The sequence below is a fragment of the Anas acuta genome, chromosome 22 (genome assembly GCF_963932015.1).
Source record: "Anas acuta chromosome 22, bAnaAcu1.1, whole genome shotgun sequence".
NCBI classification, from domain to species: domain Eukaryota; kingdom Metazoa; phylum Chordata; class Aves; order Anseriformes; family Anatidae; genus Anas; species Anas acuta.
The window spans coordinates 4561121-4588948 of NC_089000.1; the positions used below are offsets into that span (position 1 = coordinate 4561121).

Genomic DNA, 27828 nt, shown 5'->3' on the forward strand with positions numbered 1-27828 from the left:
AGCGAGATGTGTTCTGAGTCTAGGGGAAGGTTAAATCTTCCAAAAGGCATTTTGTGTAATTGCTTTGCTGCTAACAGCCCAACTTCCTTCTGCTTCTTGCCCTGGATCTCCATGTAAAGGGGGAGAGTTACTGCTCTGAGCTGGACCTGCCTTGTGGTCCCACGATGTGGGTTCTGCAGGGGAACAGCACACGGGGCCAGGGTCTTCTCCCACCTCTAGCCTCCAAGGGGTTGAGGTAAGGAGTTAATAGATGCTGCACATCAGGTGCCAAAAGTGCAGCTGGTTTCTTAGGTGAGAAACTTGTTCTTCAGCACCTGAGAGCTCGAGCAGAGATTCCTGTGGATTAATCCATTTGCTGACCTCCTTTAGGTGTGGCACAGTGGGAGATTTTCCTCATGGGGGATTGGCACCCTGTGGCAGCCCTCTGAAATCAGTGGGGAAACTGCGCCTGCCTTTGCAGGAGCTGTGACTGCAGGCTGTTGTTGTGCTGTATTAAAACGCCCCACGTTAGAGCATCGCTGTCTTGATGTTGACAAGAGAATAGGGAAAGGCACACGTGCAGAGATGCGAAAGCTAAACCTGCAGGAATTGGTGTGCAGGCTGTCAGGGTGGCAGTGCTGATATGACAACTTCCAGCTGAATGTCAGGCTTGCAAGGGGGAAAAATAGGAGTGCTTATTCATGATGATTTTTAGAAATACAATCACAGCAGCCTCTCTCTGAAGAGGGCGTCTCTCATCGCTTCAGTTCCTTGTTCTTGCTCTATATTCCTTTCTCCCTGCTGCAGAGAGAAGAAAGGACTGGCGTGGGGGATTAGAGAGCAACCAGGCTCTTCATGTTCCAAATGCCTTGAAAATACTCATTCCCCTGCAGCAGTTATTGGGAAATTCTTCTCTTGCTGCTCATCTGTAGTCTACAAGCATTACCCCAGCAGCAGCAGCTGATGAATTATTTAGGTAAGTCATTACCTGCAGCAGGAGCATCCAGGACCTCTAAAGGAGAAGCCTTGCTCTGAGGCTGTGCAGCCAAAGGCAAGGCGTTTAACTTGGGCTGTGCTTCAGCTTCCCTTCCTGAGGGCTGTAGGAGGGCTCCTCCTCTGCCTTGTGTGACTACAGCTAACCAACCATCAGCTGCCAGCTCACTGCTGAGCTACAGTTCTCCCATCCCATCACTTCTGGTTCTCACTACACAGGGGCAAAAATACATATCTGAACTCATAAAATCTCCTTTATACTCCAGTGATGAGTGCTTGCTGCGCTGCCCAGACAAACCCTCCAGAAGACAGACCACAGCTTGCCTTACAGCTTAAAAGCAGGATGCTCTCAGGTTTGTATTTCCTCCAATAAACGCACTGTGGGATGGTGCAGGGTGCTAACAAAGAGGTGTGGGCAAAAGGCTGTGGTTTCAGGCCAGCCCTACCATTACCAACGTCTGCACTTCAAAAATGTGAGGTTTGGCTTTGCTGCCAGCATCGCCCATGGTCATGGCAGCAGCACAGGGGGTCCTGATGCTGCATGATCAGGGATGGTGCATGCACCGTGCTGTGGGTCAGGGACCACTGAAGCCTGCAAAATGGGGCTGAAGGGGGCTGTATGAGCTGTATGTCTGCTCCTTTGCCAGAAACGAGCTCCTCTTTGTAGGCAGGAGATAAACAGGCTCCCCCCAGCCTTACCTGAATGGCCATTGCTGGTCGTTGTGAAGTCCCCCTGCAAGGGCTCGTCGTAACCACTCAGCTCTAGCTGCAGCAGCTGGGGGTTGTGCACCACTTTCTTCCTCTGGTTGTTGATGGGAAACTGGTGTTTGCCCCCAGTGCTCTTCATCCAGCTCGGCCTCTGCGGAGGAGAAGCAAACCAGGTCATTAGGATGGGGCGGGAGCTGTTGCTAGCTCAGCAGTCTGAAAATATACATTATTTTGTCTGCAGGACAACTGTGCTGCAAAACATGAGACCTGCATTGCAGTAAGAGCCCTCTGCACTCACCTCCTGTGCCTGTCCATGGAGGAAGCAAATGCAGAGGACACCTGGCATGCTGGATACTGTCCTTTATCCAATGGCTTTAAAACCTCTTAACCCCAATTTGAATCTTTCCTGCAAGGTCTGAGTGCTGCTGAAACTGCTAATTGCTGCTTGAACCCATCAAGGCTATTTGTGCTCTCCATAGTGCTGTATTTAAGACTTTGAGGTTAAGTAGAAATTTTGATGCCATCTCTGTCATGGCTGTGACAGACAGCCACTATGGAAACCTTTTATTCTGCTTACATCCCTCCCTTAAACTGCAATATATTGATCAACGGAGACTCGTCTGAGACGAACAAAGCTAGAGCTGAGGAATAACCAGCACGTGGCTGTTTACACTTGCTGAGTGCAAACCATGCAGAGATGGTTTGGAAGGAGAGGTGAGTGTTTTTAAAAGAAAGTAGATCAAAGCTATTTCATCATCTCCCTAATTTTCTAATTATTAGGATCAAAGCCACAGCTGGGGATTTGTTACCATTTGCCAACTCTTTTCTTTTTATTTCATTTAAGCAATGAAAGTTTGCAGGCATTTTATTTCCTGACATTGAATAAATATGGAGGGCTTAGGAAAGGGCAGAAGGAAATCCAGCAAGGACTTCTGCAAACAGCTTGGTGGGCTAATTGCAGGATTGCATCCACTCAGCAACAGCCTTTCCTTCATCCTGAGTCCCAGCCCACTGAAGAGTGTAAAAGAACTGCCATTTACTTCAGCAAATTCTGCAAGCAAGCTCCTGAAACAATTACAAATCAAATAAAGTTTCACAAGATCTACAGAGGACCACTTTTTTTTGGTGACATGTTCTGAATAGGGTGTGACAATAAAATAATGGACAAGCAGTATTTAAAGGTTTTCCTTTCAGAATCATCCAAAGGGCAGCTTTTATTCTAAGACATTGCAAAGATTTTCCCCGTTGTTCAAACCTTTTGGGTCTGCCAGCCCTGATCATGCGTCCTCACTGCACAGGGGAGCACAAAGGGGTGGCACTGGGGAAAACCATTTCCAAGATACGCAGTCATCAATAAAGGGAAATAAATTAGCTGCTCGCTGGAGACCTCTCACTAACAAAAGCAGTGTCCAGCTGAGTGTTGCGCCTGCAGAATGCGAGCGTCTCAGCAAGTTGGCAGGCAGCAGTGATCCCAAAGCAGCCTCATTTTTGTTACCTTTGTACGTCCAGTGCACGGTGTGAGAGCAGCACAGCAGCAGCAGGCACACTGGGGCAGCTGGGACGCGCATCTCTCGCTGCACCTGCAGGACCAAAGAGGAGAGCACATTTCTTTAAAAACCCTCAGGAGATAAATACCAATTTTCTCCTGGTCTGGTCCCTCCAGCACCCATCCTGCCCTGCTCTTCACCCATCAAAAGCTGTAGCTAACAATGCCACAGGGATATATTGTATGGGCACTCCGCACTATGCACAAACAATCCAAGGCACACAGAGTTTAGGGACCAATTTTCCAAAGTGCTGGGCTTTCCCAGTCTTATTAGAAGTCAGAATTGTAGACACTTGGCTCCTGAGGCCAGATTTCAAGAAGCTCCACACCCACTGGTCTAGGATTTCAAGGTGTTTGGCTTTCAACACCTTCCCTCATCTCTGAAAACCTGGGTTTGTGTGTGAGATTTGAAACCTGTGCAAAAATCAGAGCTCTGAAATGCTATTTACTCTGTTGAAAGACGCAGGCAGGATGCAAGATCTTGAAGCCCTGATTTTTGGAACACTTACAGGAATTCCCATCAGAGCTAAGAGGTGTCAGATGTCTGAAGGCTCTCATGGGTTTCTGTAGCTGCTCTATACACCATCAGACACTTGATTTCCTTGAAAATGTGTCCCAACCTATGAATTGGCCAAGAAATACCAGCCTTAGGAGGCCTTTCCTGGTTTGGTGGTTTGTGCAGTGTGTGTTTAATGTTTGGGAATTGCTGTAGTATTGAGTTAATTAAGCAAATGCATATTTCTACTTCTCTCCCCAAAAAAAGTCATTTATCCTGACAGCTGCACTGAACTGTGGCAGGACTGAGCTAACCAAACTTCCCCTGCAATGCACTCCATAATCCGTGTGGATCCAGTTGGGTAAATAAGCCTTGAAATTAGCTGAGGGAGAAATTTCGGGGGTTTAGAGCTGTTTGCACACCCGGATTCCAGACAGCAGCACATGAGGGTGTGAACAGGCATCAGGAACTGGCGGTGGCCCCTGCAGCCATCTGTCACCCTGCCTGCATGGGTGGCATCGGGGACAGGCTTTGTCCCTTGTCTGCACTTCAATCACATCAGCCTAATTTAGTGGTCAAACAAAACAGGGTTACAAATACCTGCATTATTACTTCCTCCAAACTTGAAGCCTTCCTCCAGCCCACTGAAAGCAGGCACTTTCTGCCCCGGGATCGCGCAATCCCTCTGCATACCAAGCACTATTCCAAAAAGACCACTGAGGCCAAGTGAAAGAACCCCAGGTACGGATTTCAGAAGGCTTGGGGCTGACCCCTAGGATGCCCAGAGTAATGGCAGGTTTACAAAATCAATTTTCCATGAAAATCCAATTGCGTGAAAAGCCTGCTCACGAGACCAGCTGCCAAGTCAAATACCAGTCTCCCAGCTGGATTAGCACACTATCTGCCAGGAAAAAATTAAGTGACAGCACGCATAAGAAAGTAAGAAAGTAAAAGGGGTCACACTTGTTATGAAGAATTTCCTGAGGCTGAACTAAAAGGCAAGAAATAGAATAGCACACAGCCTCCTTTGTATTCTAAAGGAAGCACAGAAATTCTCCAATAATAGGAGACTGACTGAGAAGGACCATGTTCATTTAAAGACTAACTACAAGTAAGTATCCACAGCAAAAGACTAAAATTGTGTTCACTTCTAAATGATGGCCAAGACTGCAGAAGCAACTAGACGTTTTCAGGAGGATTCACACTGAGACATCCCAAGAGTCCATTTCAAAGCAAGAGGATGCTCTGCACAGCCCGGTATGGCAGGTGCTGATGGAAAACCTTGAGGAACCACCTCTTGTAAGGTTGAAAAACTACACAAAATCCAACCATGAAGACTCAATAAAGGTCACACAAGTACCCATGTTAGTAAAGTATGTGCTCTGCTCCATGCGAGTAAAATAAAGTCCTGCTTTATTGTCTGCAGGACAATCTCTTTTTCTTTTTTTCCCCTGGGACATTTTTAAACCCTTCGTACAGAAGGCTCATTCCTGGGAATAGCGATATAGATTTCAATTTCACGAGAAGCCTGAGTTCGCACCACCCGTAAGTATTGTGGAAGAACTGCAACCAGAACAGGCTGGTTAATGGAAAAAAAACCACCCCCTTCTTGTAGGCCAGTTGGGAAATGTGAGCTGACATTTCAGCTGGGAGGATTACACAGAGCCCAGTAGTTAGAGCATTAACCTGTCTCAGCTGCTGCCTCATATTTAAAGATTTATACCAGACTCAGCAAGATCTTTCCTTTTCAAAACCAACGCTGATGCAAGCTACAGAACTATGATTTAGAAGACCCAAGGAAAACACGGAGCTTCCCAGTTTATTTCCCCAAAATACAAGAGGAGAAAATCTCAGCCTCCCATGGAGCTGAACCTGCTGTGAGGACAAAGCCTGTCAAAAACCATACCTGGACACACTGCTTCCTGCTGATCCCCTCCTGTTCCTGCAGCTCCACTGACCAGCTTGGTTCTTCTCCATTAATGCAGCAATTCCCTTCTTCTTACTAGGAAATGAAAGGGTCAAAATGGTGTTTAACAGCTCGACTCTTGCTCCTTGGGCATCAAAAGCAATCACAACAGAAACAGGGAAATGAAAGAACAGAGCCCCAGCCCCAAAGCTGTGCTTACAAACAGTTCCCATGCTACGTAAGCGGGTACATTGTGCTGTGCAAAATCCATCTCTCATTTAGTAATACAAGAAAAAAAAATCAGGAGCTCTTGAATGGGAATTTGTTAAAAAAAAATAAAATAAAAAAATAAAATGTACAATTGATGGAAAATCTTCTTTCTCTACAAGATCTCTATTAGCCAGGAAAAAAGAAAATCTCTGCTGCAACAACTGCATCCAGGTAGGGTAATGGATATTCTGGAAAATGCTTCACTTGAAGCAAAGGGTAGCTCTTACTTCGTAACGGTGGTTCGGTCTTCTCGTTCCAGAAAGCAGCCTTTGCACCGTCCTCTTCACCTGAGGCCTCGTCACAATACAGCAGCCACTTGGGTAAATACCTGCTTATTCCGAAGGCACACACCCTAACGTGAACTTCTGGGAAATAAACAAATACATGTACACTTCTGATTTCACCAAAGCTGATTCTGAAATTCAGCTTCAGCTTCTTTCAGAATTAAACGTGAGCCCACATGGGGTTAAATCTGTTTCTTTTTTGTAGCCCTGTATCAAAACCCCACTGAATTTGTAACAGCTTCAAGTGAATATTTGGAGGAAGATCAGCTGTAAGAATCAGGGACTGTGACAGCACTTTTTCACACCACCAGAGGACTAAGATGAAGTAAGAGCTACATTCATAGCTACCCCATATTGCACAAATCCAAGATTTCTTTAAAATATTTGCCATCTCTTTGCCAATGAACAAAGATAGTAGAGGACCACAGTAGTTTTGTTCCTTTTTTTTTTAAATATTGCTTGCAAGATGTAACAAACAGTATCACTTGTGTATAATTGTGTCATTAAAGATAGATACCACACACAAACACAGAAGGATACGTACACACACGCATGGCACGCTAGCCCTACAGGTTGGCACTTCCACCAACAGTTACTTTACAGGACAGAGTCACCGGATAATATTTCTTCAGTCAGACAGTTGGAAAACACAATACAGCCAGATCCATAGTTCAGCTACTGTTTGTACATTCATTTTAATGCTCAGGAAAAATATAGATTTTATTTTATTAAGTTTTGCTGCAAAACAAAGAAACCAAAATGAAATCCCTCTTTCTCATCTCTTAATTATTACTATTTATTTTCTTTACACTTTGATTGGAGTATTTAACACCTGCCTTTGGCATTATGGATAGAAAGCTCAGGAGTCTCTGAACACACCATTGTGCAGAAAAAAAACATGGAAGAAGAGTGTCACGTAGAAGGTCCTGTTGGAACAACATGTTTTCTCCAATCAGTGTTCACTACTTTATCTCTAAGGCACACGCTCTGTTCCCAGGATCTCATCACATCCAGATTTGCCTCTGTCAGTCCGAATTCTTGTTGAGCCCCCAAGTTCCAGTTCAGAGAACACGCTGTCTGAGGACATCACCTCCCTACCAGCAACAGGCAATGAGGAGGACTGATGGCCAGGACTGATCTCCTCTGATACCTCCTCCTGTGAAGTGCAAGCGTGTGCTTTTTGCCTCTGCCTGCCGAGGGATAAGGCTGGTCCTTCTCCAGCGTCTCCTTCAGAGCACTGCCGAGTGCCAAGGCTCCAGCTCTGCCCCTGCAGGGCACGGGACGTGCTGCAGGCACTGGAGCTGGATGCCCTTGAAAACACCTGCGTATGAAAGTCTATCACCTCTGGTCTGCACGTCTCTTCTGACTTCAGTTGACAGTTCAGTGTTCTTTACTTCACGTCTTTCTGATGGAGCAGCAGCCCCAGGCGAGGTGGCTGCCTGCCCTGCACCACTCCTTGCCTGTATGACACTGGGAGCAGAGGGGACTCCCTCCCTCCACCTCCACCCCAATCACATTATTTGTCTCCCCCCCCTCTCTCACGCTGGCTTTGCAGGTAGCCAAACCCAGACCGAGCAGCGCTTCTCATCTAAAATGCAAACAAAAAGGAAGTAAATGAGGGAGGTGGGAATGGGAAGGGAAGCAAGCATATCCTTAGACAAAGATCTGAATCCTCTCCCGGATAGCCTGCCGGCAGATGGGGCAGACAGTAAGGGCTGTGCTGCAGTCTGGGCAAGAGCCATGTCCACACTGGAAGACCAGTTTGATTTGGTCGTCGATGCAAATGGGGCAGGTGATGCGCTCTTCCATCTGCCGGTAGCGGTTCTGCAGCTCCTCCATCAGCTTCCTCTGATCTGTGGATTCAGAGCTCGGGCTGCACTCCACCTCGGTGCTGTCTGCAGGGCGGGAGAGCAGGGAGACAGTTAGTGGCTACTGTGCTCTGCCTCATGCAGCATCTCTTTAATCAGACTGTCCCTCAATGAGCAGCAATTAGCTCAGACTAAACTCTCTTCACTAAGCCTTGTCCAGGGATTCCACAAACAAAAAGCCAGAGATGATGCTTTTTTACACACTGGCCAGTGCTGCTTTCCTGTTTTCTTGCTCAGCATTTTTTGTTTGTTTGCTTTTGTCTGCCTGTTTCTTTTTTAAAAAAGATAAAAGAATCAAAACAAATAAAAAGAAAATGCAAATGTTGTCTGATCTGTCCTGCCTTAGTGTTCTGGAATATACTGGTGCTACCTTAAAGTAAAAGCTTTTGGTACTGGTTGTGATGTTCTGCCATACTAGTCCAGGAGTCCTCACAGTTCTACTGGTACCATGCTCTCTCAACCTCCTGATTACATTTGGGATTCAAATTTCTGCTGGTATTTTTCAGGACACACATGGTAAAACAAGACGACATCATTTGACATCACTTACAGTGACTTTTGCACACACAAAGCTACACAAGTAGAGTCCTTTAGTTGACTCTACATGCAAAATTCAGTGGACCTTACAGAGATAGTTGCACTACATAGATGAAATGTGAAAGAAGAACCCCAAATACTTGTAAAACTGCCAGCTCAAGGAAATATCCAGTTTCAGTTCAATACAGCCTCTGAAAATTTCAAGTTTCAGCTCAATACAGCCTCTGCTCATCTTCTGCTCCTTAATCTTTGATCAGGTAGTTTTACACTTCAATACAGATGCCCCTTTCCCCTTTCCCGGATCAAGTTGTAGTTCAGTGGTGTAAGAAGTGACTTCAAATCCATAGAGTGAAGCAAGTTTGGGAACAGAGAGCTTGCTAAGACACTCTGAAGACATCACTCATCGTTAAGTCCTGCTGATATACTCAGACTGAGATGTTCCTTTCTGTAACTGCAATCTGCATGCAAATGTCTCCCTTGGAATTCTTGTTTCCATTTTGATGCCATTTAGCAGTCTGGAGCAAAGACAAATGCTCCCACCTACTGTCAGGCAAACTTTTTTTTTTTTCCTTCTCCACTCTTTGGAGTTCCAAAGCTGCCACCATCTTGATGACACACATTTGCCATTCTGGATGGAGTGATACAGACACAAGACAATCTGTTTTAGGTGGGGCTAAAGATCTTTATCAAAACAACCCAGCTCAACAATTCTTGGAGAGCTGGCCAATGCCAGCCCTGCACAGGCACTGGAATTTCAGCCAGGTGAGAAGCAAGGCTTTCACAAGCTGCCATTTTTCCTTTCTCACAAATTTTCATTGTTAAATTGCTGCCTGTGTAGATAGGTAGACTGGAGGAGACTGCAGTTCTAACTGCAGAGAACCTGATGCTGCACAGAATAAGCCAGGCACAGCTCTAGCTTCCTCAAATGTCCTGTCTCTGCAGCTTGATTTTGGCCCATGGCAGCTGAAAGTACTTTTTCTTCTCTGAATGTGATCAGAGCAATGGGTACTCCCCTCTTTTCTCTCCCCAAAACACAACTTTCTTCCTCATGCACATTTCTCAAACGAATGCTGTGAAGGACCCTTCCCAATACATAGCACTGAACAGTAGGAACAGCACACATACCTTGCTTGATTTTTTTGGTTATTGTCACTTGACATTTGATGCACTTCTTCATTCTCCTGGAGCATTCTACCAAAATGATACAAGGAGTGATTACAATCAAGCCCACCAGTGCCAGAAGCGAGAGGAAGAGAACAGGCTCAAGAACATCAGCTTTTAAATGACCTGAGAACTCCCTGGGTGATTATGAGACTGTTCCTGCATGGAAATGAGGACATGGCCTTCTTTTTGAGCTACCTCCTAGGCTTTTGGTTTAGTCCTTCCTATGTTAGTAGCAATTAAAACACCTTTACCTCCTCACATCTCTGTGCTGCCAGAACTGTTGCCATCGTGGAGGCAAAACAGCTCTTTATTCTGTGTGAAAAGGATGCAGCCCTCACACACAGCCCTTACCAAATTCCCTGGGGTGGGACTGAGGGAGCCTTGATGAGGTTACAAGCTTGCAGACATGTTTGAGCAAGCTGCCATTAAAACAGCCGAGATACAAAGGGATAACAAAAGCCAGAGAAGGGGGAAATCCTTCTCAGGAGGTTTTGATGGATAAAACACTGCCAGCCAGAACTGAAACATCTGGCCTTCCTTCTGAATTACCCAGGGCATAAGCACTGCTTGGGGGGGCCTATCAGCAGGTGCTCAGCACAATGGGTGCCTGTCATGGATAACTTTGGCCATCCTATCTAAAGACAGTGTTACTGAAGTCATGCTGGGGTTGTTTCAGGTCACACACAGCTCGACAGACCTTGATATATGACAGTCTAGACAGGGAGGCTGCATGGCGGAACGGGAAAGGTGGGAAAAAAAAGTACAGAAAAAGCAGAAGAATTTACCTTCACAGACAATACTGTGCTGGCAGGGGAAGAAATGGATGAGCAAGGCCAGCTCTGAGCAGACCAGGCACTCTGTGGGGACTGCCACGCTTGAGACACTCAGGTTGGTCATCGTGTTGGGGGTGGTGTGCACGCGGCGAAGGCTGCAGGTGACAGCTGAGCAGTCTGAAGAAACCTGCTGTTCCCTGCAACAGAGAACACCTCGTGAAATTTGAGCCACATACTCCAAGTTGTTCTTCAGCAACACACAAAATTGCATTAATCCCTGGGAAACATTCCACATGGAGACTGCTGGCTGATCAACTGCGGCTCTAACTTGTGTGCCTTCAGTCCCTTTGTGGGACCAACTCAGCCTCTACCTTGGATTCTGAGATTCCTTGGATTCTAAATCCCCAGATGTTTAAAAACATTTAAAGAGATGTATTTCACCTGTTATTTAAAATGAACCAGGAGCATGGCCAATTACAGAAGCCGCTGTCTGGTTCCCCCTCCAGCAGTAACATACCTGCAGGTCTATGCCCTCAGATCAAACAGAACTCCGCTTTCATGTTTGCAAAGTCAAAATCCAAACAAAAGTTCCTCAGAACCTGAGAATTTTCACTTGCTATTCTTCCCTTGGCACTTTCTAAGCTATTCTCTCGTCAGCTGAAAAACAACCATTTATCTAGCTCTGGAATAAATTCTGCAGATTCTGGCACCCACTCTTTCATTGCATTTTGTCTCTGTTCAAACTTCAAATACCTCTAACTGCAGAATCCAGTGAAAGCAAAACAGAATCCAAAATTACCCTGCAGAGAGGAGCTGCTCTTGCCTTCGGTGGACAGTCTTCTCAGACTGCCTCAGGGCTCTCCCAAGTCAGGAGGCTGAATTTGCGTGAGCAGCGTTCATCTGCTTTTGCCAACTGTTTCCAATGGCAGAACGCACCCTTAAAGAGGCCCTGAGAAACACAGCGCCAGCAACCAGCTCCAGATGAAACAGGAGGTGCTCAGACTGACATCTGATGTGTTTCAGGAAAGCTTCATCCTTCCTGGCATGGCAGCTGTGACACCACAGTGCTGGGGAAGCACTCAACATTTTACAAGGAAATTTACTGCAGTTAGTTCCCAGAGGACGTGGGTTTACCTGAATTTCTGTGAAAAGTCTTTGATGATCTGGACAATCCTTCCATCTGTAACAAGGTCTAAAGGAGACTTTCCCCGATGGTTTGCATAATTAATATCTGCTCCTTCTTGCGCTAAGTAACATGCAATTGCAGTTCCAATATTCAACTCTACGTTTCCAAGAAAGCCAGAAGCCTGCAGCTAAAAGATGTTGAGAAACACTCTGTTAATAGAAAATTCTGTTACATAGCTGTATGAAATTCTAAACAGAATCTTAATCCTTGTATTGACAATTTAAGAGTGCAATTTTGTACTCACGAAATGCAAGAAGATCCTTCAGTATACAAATAACAGATTCAAGCCTTGCATTCCAGGAACAGAAGTACATAAAACTGCTCCTAAGTGGTACCTAATCATTACTAACCATAGCAATACGCATTCACTTCTTCAGTTAGTGAAAAGAAAGCACAAAGTGTACACCAAAGGCAGTGCAGTAAATACCAGTTGATGAGCAGCTGGTGTATGGATCCTTAAGCAGCAGCAGCTATTTAAAAAGCCAAGTTTTTATGTACGTGATCCAAACTCTGAACAATTTTCTACTGGTTTAAAAGATCAGAGCGTTTAAGTAGATCAGGGCATGTAAAATTCAACATGAAGGAATCTGCAGAATCTAGATACAGCATTGCTGTTAATAGTATTGGGAACAATATTCACAGATGCATCGTGTTGAGATTTCTGTCCCCAGGACTGGCTATTGGCCGCCCCTCGTACCAGCTAAAGCCCAGCAGCTAGGAAAGCTGTTGTGCAGACTTAATGAAATGATAAAACCCATTTTTGCTGCTGATCCCTTTGCTTAAATTTATGGGCAGAGACATTCAGAAGTGATTGTTAGGCTGGTGTGAGATGCCACTGTGGATATCAGGACCTGAGTCTGGAGTATCTCCGGTCACGCGCTGGAGCTATCTATTCCTGCTATCAACGCTGGTAGATTGGTAATGAGCAACATGAAAGAAGGGTGGTGCACTTTTTGAAGTGCCAATAGGTAGAAAGGAGGAATGGGAATTTGGTACACAGCATGTGCCCCTTCAGAATGTCAGTTTGAATTATGCTTATTTCAAATTACAATACAAACTCTGTGCCAGATTTTTCAATATTATCCCCACAATGGAATAATTCTCAATCCATCCATAATGGATAACCAGTGTTTGCAGTCTTGGCTTGCACTGCAAATTTGGTGCATGCACATGTTGGTATTTATATGGATGACAAAACACTTTGAAAAACTAATCTAATATCTTGGCCAAAAAGACAGATTAAGCTTCCAATACTTACACATCATGCACTGACTTCTAGATCTAAGGCCTATCCTGCAATGACCCATGTTCAGGCTGAGGAAGAAGTTCTGCTCTTCTGAATGTCATCAGCCATGGTACACATACAAAGTCTATCCCTGAGAGGTAGCAGAAATGCTGAAAAGCAGTTTTTCCACTGCACTTGTGCTTTTGCAAATTGACAAATCTTGCAAAAAAAAGTCTAGCGTTGTATAATTTGCTTTTGCTCTGCAGTGAAAGATGGAAAAAGTGTATATATATATTCATATATCCATATATATGGATATATTCATATTTCCATGAATATGGAGCAAGATGGTGAAACCCAGTTCAGGCTTTATAGCAACACAGCCTTCATCATATATAATACGTCTAATCTTTCACATTCTGCAGTACATTTGCAGATAACTGAGGTGTTTGTGGTTAGCTAGCCTCATATTTTCTACGTCATCAGATAGAAATGAATTGCTGTGGTTCTGGGGCAGGAATTAAACCCAAAGGCTCTTGGCTCTGTGAGCAGATTTGTGATCTTTCCCATGTCAAGAAAGCAGCACACAATGCTAATAAAAAAATGGGAGGATACAGGATGAATTGGTGTCTGACTATGCAAAGTTTAGTGCTGTAAAACCAAGCATACTCTCAGCAGATTTATTCACTGCTTTCCCACACGCATTAAGGTTTGCTTCATGTTTAGCTAGACGGGCTTTGCACAATTTCACTGCCATCCTTTGCCCCCTTAGATCCCACTATCTGCAGCCACACCATCATCATCATGCATTCTCCTGCCCTTGGTGCTGGAATTTCTCCAGTTCCCAGCTCACCGTGGAAAGAAGGGACAACCCCATCTCCCCTTCACGCTTCTCCATCATGACTGACATCAGCTGCTGTCGTTCCAAGGCAATGTGCATGGCCGTGTCCCCATCCTCGTCTTCAGCATTGACATCACTGCCTTCGCTGACCAGCAGTTGCACCATCCCTACGTGTCCCTGGATGACAGCCAGGTGCAGAGGGGTTTGATTTCGGTTGTTCTTGAGGTTGACATCACAGCGACCCTTGAAGAGAAGAATTGCATCAAACAAAAAGAGCTATCGCTGCTGAGTTTGGCTGAAGAAGAGCGCTGCAGTTATGGTACTTGCTAAAGCCCTGAGTCTCAAGTCCATCTGCAGGACAGAAATAAAAATATCTCCTAGAGAGTGCTGTATGATCTAGCTCTCTGTATTTTGGCCATATGACCCACAAACCTCTGCATCACACACAGCATTAATTCAACAAAACTCAGGAGGAAATGTGGGATTTAGAGAATGGGAGAGCTAAGAGTTTTGTTGGTGGCTTTATTTTGTTTCTTACCTCTTTGATGAGAATTTCTGCCACTTCTTTGTGATTATTGAGAGCAGCAAGGTGCAGGGCAGTGAAGCCATCTTCCTTTTTAGAGTCAACTAACTGTCGAGCTCTTGCTAGAATCTTCTTTATGGCTCTAGAACATTGGAGGTAAACCAGAGACAGAAGAATTACTTTATTGGGAAGGAAAACAATGCAGAAGACACAGGTCTGCCTCTTAGGTTCCTCAATTTTAAACAGGCAGCACTATGAGCTGTCAAATGCGATGCAGAGTGCTCCCACTATCTTGCAGACAATTACAAGAATAAAACAATTACACATTCACTGATGATTTTGTCAGCATAATCATCACAGAGAACCACGCTCCTTTCTGGTATTGTTACACTTGCACACAATTCAGGGCAAATTCTGCCTTTGTCTCTCCAGTATTGGAACAACATTTTCTAACAGACTTTTGCTAGCAGCTTTAATGAGGCAGAGCATTATACCACTTTGCTGCCTTCAAATATTGCACACACTGCCAGGAAGCTTGCTGCAGAAAAGTCACACAGCCTGTCCGTACTAGTGCTTTGCACTACTTGCATGGCTAAAAATATCTCAAATTGGATGTAACGAGTTAGATGATCTCAGCCTTTCCCTTCTTTCTTGCTGAGTAACCATTTCTGCAGAGAATTAACACATTAGCATAAGAATTAAGAACTAGAGAAGCAAGGAAAAGGAAGAAAAACACTCAGATTCTTGAGATCATTTTTTTTTCCCCAAAAGAACACGTAGCAAATGTAGCAAATTCTCTGCTCTAAGTGCCTTATAGGTAAGTCAGTTCCCCCAGCTCAGCTGGGTGCTAACCAGCTAGGGTTCACAGCTTCTTAAGAAGCATTCAAGCAAGACTTCATCACCACCTAGCCCCAGACCACCTAGCCAAGCTGTGTGTTCCCCAGGAACACATACTGATGTTCGTTCACTTACAGCTTGTTGCCTTTTAGAGCAGAATAGTGGAGCAGGTTGAAGCCTTGGCAGTTCTGGACAGTGAAATCGATGTTGGGTACTTCAGTGAGAATCTCAATGATGACTTTGTAATCTGCAGTGATAGCGTAATGCAAGGGGGTGTCTCCCTGGGAATCCTGTAAGAGGATACCAAAGCAGAATACAACACCACACGTTAGCAGCAGGTCAGCTCTCAGTGGAAGGAGGAATCCTGTACAACAGTTGCTACTGGACTGAACTAAGCAGACTCGCAGTGATGAAGGGGTAGACCCCAAACTGGAATTTCAGAGTACAAAATGTAAATGAATACTTCTCTGGTGCACCTCACAGCATTTTAAGAGACCTACCTTCAAATTCTGCTAAGCAACAAATGATGCATGATGTTAAGAGAAGCAACCCCACCACCACAAAAGAAAAAAACAACACCAAAACCACCAAAACCCAAATCCCTCAAACCCCCAAACTTACTGGGAGGTTGACATCACAGTTGAGCTCGCAGAGGGCCTGCACCACCTCTGCGAATCCTTGACTGACAGCAACATAGAGTGCTGTGCACTTTGCATTGTTTAGCAGGTCTCCGTTGGCTCCTTTACTAATAAGCACGCGGGCAACTTCAGCTTGGTTTCTGATTTAAAGGCAAGGAATAAGATAAGTTAGATTCAATGCTGTACAGACAATAGATTTTTCACTTCTTGCAAGCCTACAGAAATTGTTTGTTTTAATTTTTTTGCATCCTCCCAACCTGACCCCATCTCCTTTTAGTACTTAAAAAATAAATAAATCTTCCTAACTTGTACTCTAGAATCTGCTCTGTTTTAAATCAACAGGAATCTCCCACTCATGATAATGAAGAATTCTTCCCTGGGAGCTAACAATGAAATTCAACCTTTTATGTTGCTCTGGAAAACACGTGCACTACGAAAAGCAAGCCACCAAACCAATCCCAACCACTAAAACTCTAATCACCAAATGCTTTTATCACTTGTTCCGATTCCCCCCAAATTTTATAGCATAGAAACTGACCTAGCTGTGGACATTAAGTCAGCATACTAAGAAATTCACCTGTAGTCCTTTTTAGATCACAGGCCAATTTCTAACAAGGCAAAAGAGAAAAACCCTCCCTCCTCAGCTTCTCCCACGTGCTCTGCACACAGACAGTCCATTTACACCTAGGTATGTCCTTTTGCAGCCCTTTAGGTCCTGTCTCAGAGATAGCAAGAAAAGATCTCGTACCCAAAAGCTGCGTAGTGCAGTGCTGTATCCCCCTCTTCATCCCTTAGGTTGACAGTGGCATGTGCCTGCAGCAAAATCTTGACCACATCCAGATGCCCCTGATAGGAGGCAATCTGCAGGGCAGTTCTGCCCTGATTCTTGCTGTCGACCTACAGGAAGGACAAAGACACAGCAAACAGCTCGCTTAGTTAGGGAAAGACCTTGCCTTGAGTTCCGGCCTCAGCAGGATGAAAGCCACCAGCTGCAGAACTGTGGTATGCTCAGAAATGCTACGCAGAATCTGTGCCCTGCTGCCTCTGCTTTACGTACATCAACTACAAGGCTGACCTTGTCCCAAAATATTCCTAACAGGGAAGGGGATTGCACATTTAGTCGAGAAGGGAGAAAAGAGCTGGAAGCCAGGGCTCTGTTTGCAGCTCTGATGCCAAATTCCTCTATGCCTGCAAGCAGAATACTTCTTGACATCTCTGCCAACAATTCTTTTCCTAATAGGAAAATGCATGAGGAGATCAAATTAGCTTTGCCAAGGTTTGGATGCCAAGCCCCCACTGTTCTGTGTTACTCCAGGTACTTCACTGGGCACACTGGCAGGAGGGTAAATCAGTGCTGAGGTGCTACAGTGACATTTCTCGAGAACTAAAGGGACTGAAGAACAAAGAGAAGGCTGTATGAAATGCGAGACAAAAAAGGAAAGGAAGCTACTGAAATCAGCAGGAGGTTAAAGAGAAGAGATGAAGGAGCTGGCAAAACCTCAGCTGACTGGCAAGCAGAACAAAGTTTGTTTCCCCTGCAGCTGGTTCTGTGCAGCCGTCAAGAGAGCAGGACAGGCAAGACTTTAATTCACTCGATGATGGGTGAGTCATTCAGGCAAGGAGGCGTTAGAGGCCACTGCATTATTCTGCCATTTACACAAGAAAGACAATGCTGGTAAGTTGGAAAGCCCTAGGCAAGCAAGTCTAACTTGCACTACAAAGTATATAACACTCTTGCTGTGTGTAATACTCTTACAGAAGTGCTAATTCATTATTAGAAATATTTTAATAGAATATAAAATAGAAATCTAATAAAGCTAAGAGCAATGTATTCCTAACTCTTGGCACTTTCTTATCTGATAACAAACACAGATGTTTGGCTGTTCCTCCCATCTCCAGAGCTCCCTTTATCTTTTTACATAAGGAACTACAGCAAGTACCAGAAAACAATCCATTACAGCAGCTTCAAGGGGCTCAGAATCAGTCCTTTCAGCCATCTGCTTGCTCCTGCCTGCAGACACAGCCTCAATAAAACTTGAGTTTTGCTACCACTGGTTTCCAAGGACACTGCTGAAATACTTCATTTCCCACTTCTCCTTTTTAAACCTGCTTTCAAACCTTAGACCCCTCACTGAAAGGGCTGGAACCTGCAGTCAGCTGGAAAGAGCAGCGACTTGAGTTGATGCTATCCTAACAGCAGCACTCTGCAAACAAATTTCTCAGCAGCAAATCCAGCCCAGTTCCCTACTCCAGTCAGACTGGAGATAAGACTCTGCACAGACTTGCACAGCACTGGGATCTGGGCAGCTTTTCTCTTTCCTGTTTCCAACAATTTATTTAGCAAGGTTATGTAAGGACAGATGCATTCAGTCAGACATAACCTGTGGCTTTCCTTTCAAAAAGGGGCTAGATTCTTGGACATCCTGGTACTGTTTTCATATATATATATATATATATATATATATATATATATATATATATGAATACAGGTTTCCCTAATTCTAAAGGTACAGTGCCCATATAGGAAATCTAACAAAAGCCAGCTTTGGAAACACACTGTAGGGACAAAGCTCCACGTCAGCTTCAATGCCATGCTCTGAAGACATCCAATATTCAACATTTAATTTACATATTTAATTCTAAATCGCAGCAAAATTAGCTAATACAAGGTCTGAAAAAATCATTTTTCTCCCTTCTCAATCACAAGATTTGATGATAGTATTTTAAAGCACAACAAAGAGTAACCATTCAGGATACTTCCAGAACTTGCCTTGTCTGGGTACTTCTGAAGGAGTTCCCGGACTTTAACCACGTTGTTGAGTGCTGCCCAAATAACAAGACACCCCGCGTGGTCTGACTCTGTCTTCTGCGACAACAGCTTCTCCAGTACGGTAATCAAAGTGCCTGGAGGGGAATGAGAAACAGCAACAGGTTAACAGCCCCAGAGAGCATGTGTATAGTTGGCACAGCACAGCTGAAGAATCACTATACATGCCTGCAATACCTCTTAGCTCACACAGAGCTTTACAGATTTGTAGCTTACACAGAACTCTGGCTTTATGTTTTGAGAACCCAAAAGACAAAAGAGACCATGATTCAGAAGACCAACATAGAAGAATTACCACCAAAAGGCAAATAATCTGAAGAGGAATGAGGGTTTGGGAAGGATGCTGTAGGCAAAAATACACCTGCCCTCCAGCCACAGGTTTTTGAATGCTTGAATGGACAGAGGTTCTACAGGGCAGGGCAAAAATAAAAAGCTTGGGCTTGTATGCAAGTTCTCCCTGGAGTCTAAATTGAGGAAACAGTTAATGACCTATCTGCGTGGCAAAACAAACAGAATCATCAAGTCTGTTCTCTCCCTCACATGTTCCTAACCTACAATGGAAACTAGTGAGGCTACAAGCAAATTTAGGAGCAGATGTACAAAGCAGGCAGAATCCCCTCTACACATTGTAAGATCCCAAGTCCAACTTTCGAATGGACTGGGGAAAACACTCCTTGGTTTGACAGCACGTCCACATAAAGACCTGGGAATATTTCAAGCATTCACGAATTATTATCCTCCTACAGGAAAAACAGCAGGATAGAACAGGAAATTGAGACAGGTCTGGGCAGAAATAAGTGAACGTAGGGCAGTACTATGGCTAGCAGTCCCAAATACAAAGCTCTGTATTTGCCCGTTAGGCCCAGCTTTGCTTCCCCAAAAAGACGAAGCTTGATTTTGGAGCTCCATCCAGGGAAGAACAGGCAGATGGAGTTTAGCACTGTCCAAAGCGTGCTGCTGTTGTTACAACCAGAGCAAACATTTCTCAACCCCTGCCAGCCCAGATGCCCTCATTCTCACTGTCTCACTTTTAGATTCCTTTGCATTCTCCGTTGTCATGAGATTTGCTTCCTCGTCTCTCTGGTAGGCTGTCAGGCAAGCTGGGTTAAACGTCCAGGACTGCTCCCCAACCGACACTCGTAAGTCTCCATCCCCATACACCTTGATCACTTTGCCAATGTGCCCTAGGGTCTGCAACGGAAAGAAAAAGGATTTTTAAAAGGTAAACCAGCAGGCTTCTCATCTCAGAACCAACGCAACGCTTTTAAGAGAGGTTTCGCAGGCGGCACTCCTGCTGTGTGAAAAGAAGCACTAAGCAGTGACACGCGCGCAGACAGCCCCCACTTGGAGGACACCAGAGGGTTCTCAGCACTTTCTCTATTACTGGCTTTACATAAGAAGGGTTTCCCAGACATAGTACAAATGTCTACAAAGAAAGCTGGTGAAACAACAAAACTTAGCCCACAGAACCCTAAGAGAACTGAAAATTGGGGTTAGGGAAGGTTTCCTCTATGCATTTAATTGTTCCTGGTCCAATCAGACCATTTTCCCCACTCAAGCACTTTTCCTGTCTCATTCCAGAGAACAGGGAAGAGCTTAAGAAGACTCATGTACCTTGGTTAGTGAAACCTCTCATCTGACTTACTGGTAGTCACATTCTTTGCCAGATTCCCCACCTACCCGCTTTGCTTTGGGTTCTGCAATAGGATTGTACCAGCAATAGCACTAGGCAATGTTTCTTTGCAAGGCCTCAGCAGTCCCAGCAGGGTCTGTGCTCTCACTGACCAGCAGGAATGCTGGAGGGCCATGCAAGCCCAGTCACCATTCCTAATTGCTGAGGAAAACTCAGGAAGTTACTGGACTGTCCTGGAACTGACGCGCACTCACAGGTGCCATTTCATCTGTCCACTCCCCATGACCAGGTTGGAATCGCTTCACTGTTTCCATATCATCTATCACTCGGACAACATCACCAACCCAAAAGGTGTTGAGCTACAAGAAAAAAAAAGTCATAAGCTTTTTGGGGGATGAAGCCAAAAAAAAAAAAAAAAAGCGATCAGTTCCCACCCCCACCCTCAGCAATCCCAACCAAACACCAGACACAAAACCCATCCACACAAAAACCAAGGCATTACAAAACCTAAGTACAGTTCCCAAGAAATCTGAAATCAATGCACTGCAAAACAAACACAGCCCAAGGGCTCCAGTATTGCTGTCTTAAGCCAAGCACACATTTAAAAGGGAAATAGCTTGGGACAGAACAATTTTCTTCTTTTTCTTCAAACCATTCATAAATACTAATATCATGAAGTACTTGGAACTTTCCTTGGTCTATCCCCTCACCATACCTGGAGACTTTAATTCATTTTAATAAGGAAGTTAAATCCATTTTATTTAAAACAGGAAAAGCTCCAGTTTCTTTCTCATGCTTTGTCAGATGCTCCCTCTGCTCACTGAGCTAAGAAAGGGGCACTCTCAAAACCCACTTTTTAAGGAGACCAATTCTGCACAGAACAGTCTGACACTGGACCATCCATTGGTGTAGGCTGGAGATTTTTTTGCCCTGGTGTTCAATTATTTCAGAATTTTGTAGTCTTCCAGCAGCTCCTTCTATACCTATTAGCCCCATTTCTAATAACCCCCGTTTCAAGACCACGACCCTCTGGAGAAGGCCACAGCTATCAGCTTTAGAAATGCAAAGTTAGAAGAGATGGATTAAAGGCTCAGGTCATCCAGCGAGAGAAGCAGGAGAAAGATGCAAGAAGCAGAACAAAATGAAGATATAAGGAAGGAAAAGAAATCAAGTGGAAATGTTGTGGACGAAGGTTTGTCACAGATGAAAGGCAGCAGAAGGATGAGTTGTTGTAGGTCACTTGTTACCCTTCTTATCAAGGGAACAGAAATTAAGAAAGAATCTACCTTAAGAACTTCCAACATTTAAAATCTAAAGGTTCACACAACTGGACCTCTTAGTAACTCAACTCCCCCAGTCTGCAGCTACCTGTTTCAGCTCTGAGTGCTTGCACTACTCTGCCTAGTACCGCTGCTTTACAGCAGCAGTTTATTTCTTTGGCACTTGCTTGAGACCCCTTGTGTCCTACCACAGCAGGCTCAATTGCCAGCTGCAGCATTTCTAGTTCTGGCCAAGCTCCCTGGTCAGTACGTACCTTGGTCAGAGCTCCAGGATGGAAAGTCCAGCGGGTTTCACTGTTGAACTGGACCCTCACGTCCCCTCTGTCCGTGATTCTGTGCACAGTCCCTGTCTGGCCAATGAACTTTTGACAGAGGGGAAGAAAAAGCAGGGGAAAACCCCTAAATGAATCACATTGCTTAATCCCAAATCTGCTTTAAATGAGATGCAGTCATTTTTCTGCAAAACGAGGGAAAGAGGCTTAAGAAGCTCCCTTAAAAGGAGCAGCATACGGGAGGCAGGACAGCAATTGGTATACAAACTGTAAAAATGCCTGAGAATGCAGCAGAAACTGTCCTCCTCTTTCCAAATGATAAAGGTGAGCAGAGATTACTACAATCTTTTTTTTTTTTTTTTTTTAAGACTTTTTTTTTTTTTGCACTGGCTTCCAAGATGCTGAAGCTACTCTTTTGACCCATCTCAGAGTCTTTAGAAATTCTGCAGGGCTCTGCAAGGTATTCTCATACACCCCCAGATTTATCTGAACGTAAAAATCCGACTCCTGTGTCCTATTAATAAAGGATTTCTACTTGTGATTTGCCTACCACAATATAAACATAGAAGGTAACATGCTACACAAAGACATTCAGGCAACTTCCTAGCCAGTGGTTACTTCTGCAGTGCTGAGAGAATGAGAAGGAGCAGCAGCATACCTCAGCCATTTTAGGATTCCAGCCCCCATGGCCCTCCTGCATCTCCCGCAAGATGTCGATGTCCAGGAGGCATTTCACCTTGTCCCCGTGCTGGAATGGATGCCTGTCTGTGCTTTCTTTCCTCTGCAGTTCAGCTGGCTTTCCTAAAGGGATGACACCACCCACACACATGGAGGACGCAATAAGCAGCTTTGTGTAGTGCTTGCCTTTGTAACAAGGGCAGCAAATCTGCGTAAGGCTTAATTGATGCAGAACAGGGGAATTCTACTCGTGGAGCACACTGTACTCACTCTGTGGGGCAGCATACACAGAGAGATCCAAAGGATTTGACTCTAACTGGATCGTGGTATGGATGAAACATGAGGTACTTCTAACAACACACACCAAAGGCACTCCTCAGGGAGTTTCACGCACCTGCAGCACCAAGAAGCTCTCTCTTGGGATACAGCTGTGGGTATCTGATGGCCTTACACGATCTAACCACTAAAAGCCCCAACTGTTTTTACCAACCATAAAGCAATGTGTTCACACAGACTTGTTTTCAAGTCACAATTTCTCATGCTTACGCACCTAACTTGGGGAGATGCTCTTTGTAGTAAAAGCCACCAGATGCCTCCACAGTACATTTCAAGTCCACTTTTCCCTTGTGTCCAACTCGGTAGACATTTGTGGTGCCATCAGCCCACGTAACGCTGGCCACGCTGCGTCCAGTCTCCACATCCCAGCCGCGAATATCGACCACACGTCCAGTTTTACCTTCACCACCTGATGGAAAGAGAGGGAAGAAAGCGTCCAGCTTGTATTTTCGCAGAGACCAACACACAGGAACTCACCTGAGACGAAAATTAAACAACATTTTTCTTAACAAAGTCAAAAACAAGGAGAAAACATGTCTGTTCAACTATTCACCACAGATGAGCAGGCCCGGAGCTGAAAGTCAATAGCTGGTAGATAAAATCCTGAGGGAGAAGTTGCTGCCAGGAAGGATTTCTGTGGGGCCCTATCATAGGCTTTACACACTCCATCTGTATAAGGTGCAAACAATCTCACTCACTTTTTAATTAGAGAAATTAAACGACAGGACAACTGAATTTGATCGACGCAGAGGATTTCCACGTGAAGCTGACTGAAAGCCAGGCAGCTATTTGCTTTGGAATAAATATGAAAAAGCTGAACTCTGTAACAGTGTAAGTGCCATTTCTCCTGGTCTACAGAAACGCTGCCCAGCTAGGCAGCACGCTGTGTCATGGCACCACACTGTGGCAAAGTAAAAACACAGCAGCGTTGGAAAATCTGCCCAACATCACCCCAGCACTGGTGAGGTGGAAGAATATCTGGTACTTTACCTGCACAGAGAAGAACACCACTGAAACAGTCCAGAAAGTGGAGATTTTAGATTTATATACAAATGCACCGAATATAGTGACACAGTCTGAACTTGCAGCTTGCCTCCCTCTTTCTGCAACACCTGTCTCACCGGGTTGCCAGCGAGGTTCTGATTGCCTGCAAAGCTTTGGAAGTTATTAACTTAAAGGAGTTTACTTCCTCATCTAACTGCACAGGATCTAAAAATGACAATACAAACTAGCGTAATCCTTATTGCTTTACTGTAACTTCCCCTCCCTGTCCAGGTGCTTTTTTCTAAGGAGAGTGTTAGCATCCACTTCCATGATGCTTGGGCTTAGGTGGCACCAAAGAAAAATACGTATACAATGAAAAGATTGAAATGACTGAAGAGTTGTGAGGTTCAGCTGTGCTCAGGGTTGACCAAGAAGTCTGGTCACTTGGTACATTTTGCACTCAATGCTCTTTTTTTGCAAAGGGCATCAGGAATACTAAAAGCCCCAGGCAAATAAAAGCAAGACCACACAATCAGCTTTATCAAGTAGATGGCACTGCCTTTAGCAGGCACACGAGCACGTAATTAACAACCCCAGTCCCCTGGACGCTGCGACAGAGTTTGCAAGGTTCTGTATTACCACTGCTTCCATGTTGCCTCCTTAAATGGAAACAGAGCTGATGTTAGTGCTACCAGGAAGGGAAGTGCTGAAGAGCAAACAGCAGTGGAAGGGGGCAGCTCCACCACAGAAAGACGAGGCAGTTTGAGGATAGAAGAGCTGAGCACCTGGCCTTAGCTTCACGCTTGTTTTGCACCTACCACTGCTTTCACGTCACTGTTGTACGCAACGCCAGTCTCAGACATGTAAATGTTGATCTGATCTCAAAAAGATGGATAAGCTGGACTGAGCATAAGCTGCTTTTGCTCTCAAACCTGCAAGCAGCCACGTCCTCCACTGAACCCAGCGCTGCAATAAACGGTGGGGTCAACACCAATTGGGGAACCTCCGGACTTACAACTTAAGTTGTAATTATTAAGGGAAAAAGGAAGCTATAAGGCTCTGGAATAGAAATGGACCGTAAAGTTTCCTCAGCCCTGCAGCACTACACAGAATTGCTATCAGTGAGTTAGTTGTGACATCAGGTCTAGAAAATGCTTTTTTGTCTCTGCATTTTCATCCTGAAGTTACAGTTCATACAGAAAGCAGAAGTCATTCTCCAGTAACCACAGCACATAGTTCTTCATCAGTGCTCCACGTCAAACCTAGGCTATTCCTCTTTACTGCTCTTAAGTGCCCAAATAAGGGTAATTCCAAAGAACTCCAAAGGAAAAAGGAATACCACACGTCAGACAAACCTTAACTCCCACCACGAACAGAAGTGTTTTCAGGAGAGAACAGGTCTTTGTTTTCCTGTAACATGCTGTACACTTACAGGTCTATAAAAGATCTGCCAGGATGGTTCCCATGAGCTTTCACATTTATGAAATAGGAGCAGCAAAACTTCCCTCCCACACCCTGAATGAATGCATAGGGTCTATGTCACAGGTATGTTTCTAAACAGATACAAGAGAACAAATATTTAAAAACCAGCAACCTGCATCATCTGAACAGCTTCCCTCAAAGCTGCAGCTCAGCACACACATTTTCAACCAGCAATACAGCAAAAAGGAAGATAGAAAAAAATGGAATGGTCTTTTACAGGAAGTCTGAGAAGCAGCTTACCATCTTGGTTACCCCATTCCCAGTCTGGGCCACGAACTACTTTAGCCCCCTGGAAAGTCCCTTTTAATGTGATACGAGTCAGATTCTGTCGGGGACTCACGACGACTCTGAAAAACAAAATCAGCAAACAAATTTATTATTACCGATCACTTCATAAAGCTCTCTTCCAACCGAGGTCCTTTGTATCAGGACCAAGTGTGCCATACTTAGAGAAAAGCATGGCTTGAGTTCTGAAAAGCACATAGAACATGCAAGAAAACAATAAAGTGTCTGAACAGGGACATTGGTCCTGAAAGCTGGTCTCCCAGAAAGGTCAGAATACTTACAGAAAGACAACTAGTGAGTAATATACTGCACTAAGAAGGATCCAGGCTTTTCTTCAAACATTATCAAAATTTGTGAGACCCACACTGAGCCTTATAAAGCTCTGGCCTTCCCTCAACTGTGGGATGCAGATAATTGGGGATAGAGGCTGCTGTGCACGCATGAGGAGAGGCAGATGTCAGTGAAAGTCCATGGAGACAGACATCTGCACACGAGCGGCACAACTGTGGTGGGGCTTCTCTCTCATGGTGTGGGACACCAGAACGTCACCTCGCTGAAAGCTGAACACAAAAATCCCAAATAACTACACTTGCTCACTTGCACACAACACACTCAGCAGTGAATCGAAGAAAGAACGTCATTTAAGAACTTCAAGAGCTCTGAGGGGGCTGCGTAAAGCACAAATATAACCCAGCAGCTCCAATGAAGAAGTATTTCCCCACACGTTCTATGGGATGCACAAGCTGCTAATTATATTAGGACAAAGATGCTCGCTGAGGACCAACTACGACTGCTGTGAATGCATGCAAACTAACACTTTTATCCATAAGCACTTACCAGCTTTCTACAGCAGAAGGTGCAACATCTGCAACCCAAAGTTATCCCAATCTGGCTTTAGTAACTTCACCCCACTGCCTACACAGAGCAGGGGGAGCCTTGCAAAAAATACCATCAAGGAATCCTGAACGTTACAGCAGCAGGGCACGCTGGTTTTCATTGCCACCTGTGCCCTTTAAGACATCCACATTTCCCCATGATGAACACCCAGGTCAGTTAATACAGGTTCCACACAATGAAAACTTACCTCTAAAATAGGTTCTGAGAGAGGGGGAAACAGAGGGACAAGAACAAAGCCTGTAACTCCTCTAGGAAGCCTACACATCACGTCAGGGGGAGAGGGACGCTGCCTTTTGGCTGCCTGGTGTCCCTCTAACTCCAAGGCGATGCCCGTGGGCATTACCTGCACGTAAGGAGTGGCTCAGGCAGCCTCCGAGCCCAAAGCCCTCAGGAGTTCAGCACATTTCATAACTAAGCTGCAGGCTGCACTGCCTCACTCACTTTCTGAAAAGCAGAGCAGATTAGACCAACAGCGCTGTGGCTAGCCCGCTCCCAGGATAACACAGACCTTTATCTTCCCTGCCCTCTGCACCACAGGCATACACACCAATTCATCTCAAGGAGGAAAAAAAATTACCTACGTGATAGTGAACAGAGGGTCTGACGTCCTGTTAAAGCAGCTCCCAATTCCCATAACGTTACAGTAGCTTCTCTGCTGCTCCTAGTTCCTTAACAAAAAGCTTTTTATAAGATACCGAGCCACCAAAGCCCTTGGAGCTGTTTGGTTTGGTCCCTGGGGTGCAATTCGCTTTGCTAGGTGACTGCAGAGGTGCTGCAATCCATACCCTTAACCGCCCAGCTCCTCCCGCCAGGCTTAGTGGGTCCCAGACGGAGTGAAAAGTTCAGCAGCCCTACTACAGGGAAGGGGCGGGGAGCCTACCAGCAGCAGGGCTGACCTCACACCACCTCATTTATCTCCCATCTAATGCCTCCAGAGAGAAGGTAGAGACTCAGAAGGATAAAAAGCTTATGCCTGAACTCACTGTTCACTGATCCATCAAAAGCCTAAGTCTTTTACCTTTCTTAACTTGTTACCAGATCTCCCACCTGGGCGTTTAAAAACAGGGAGAGACTATTTACACATATTCCTCTCATCGTTTTCATTATCCTGATTGTAGCTCTGTAGGAGAGAAGATGAAGACAATTTTTTGAATGGTTAAGGGTTGTTTTTTTTTGCTTCAGTGTTGTTTTTATTCTTTAAACACCATCAGTTGTTACAGAAGACAACAATGAAAGAAGGCTCGGAGGCTCAGTGAAAAGAAATGCTTACCAGTGTTCGTTTTATTGCACTGGTCCTGCCTTAAAAAGGGATAAACTGCTATAGACAGGTTTCAAGAACCAGCATGGATTTGTGTATCCCATCTGAAACAGCTGAGCTAC

At 44.9% G+C, this 27828-nt stretch overlaps 1 protein-coding gene and 1 long non-coding RNA gene across 4 annotated transcripts in view; one reads left to right on the plus strand and one right to left on the minus strand.

The window, feature by feature from the left end:
* The first annotated feature begins 1002 nt into the window (after positions 1–1002).
* LOC137843511 (uncharacterized) lies at positions 1003–6647 on the plus strand. The gene is made up of 3 exons (XR_011089559.1): positions 1003–1325; positions 1922–6069; positions 6158–6647. It is a non-coding gene; the product is annotated as an uncharacterized lncRNA (long non-coding RNA).
* A 211-nt stretch (positions 6648–6858) lies between these two features.
* Positions 6859–27828, minus strand: part of MIB2 (MIB E3 ubiquitin protein ligase 2) — a 40022-nt gene continuing 19052 nt past the window's right edge. The window contains exons 1-17 of one of the 3 annotated variants that reach the window (XM_068658805.1): positions 27030–27218; positions 25507–25613; positions 23015–23209; positions 22445–22587; positions 21769–21876; positions 20489–20593; positions 19630–19792; positions 18545–18678; positions 16523–16671; positions 15758–15914; positions 15272–15426; positions 14315–14441; positions 13789–14019; positions 11659–11837; positions 10537–10721; positions 9713–9778; positions 6859–8077 (exon numbers count right to left, since the gene is read on the minus strand). In XM_068658805.1, the coding sequence (XP_068514906.1) occupies positions 7836–8077; positions 9713–9778; positions 10537–10721; positions 11659–11837; positions 13789–14019; positions 14315–14441; positions 15272–15426; positions 15758–15914; positions 16523–16671; positions 18545–18678; positions 19630–19792; positions 20489–20593; positions 21769–21876; positions 22445–22587; positions 23015–23209; positions 25507–25613; positions 27030–27082 (2499 nt within the window). In that variant the 5' untranslated portion in view covers positions 27083–27218 and the 3' untranslated portion in view covers positions 6859–7835. Of the gene's footprint in view, positions 8078–9712; positions 9779–10536; positions 10722–11658; positions 11838–13788; positions 14020–14314; positions 14442–15271; positions 15427–15757; positions 15915–16522; positions 16672–18544; positions 18679–19629; positions 19793–20488; positions 20594–21768; positions 21877–22444; positions 22588–23014; positions 23210–25506; positions 25614–27029; positions 27219–27828 lie in introns of those variants that run through there. The other 2 variants (XM_068658803.1, XM_068658804.1) reach the window with 2 other exon arrangements.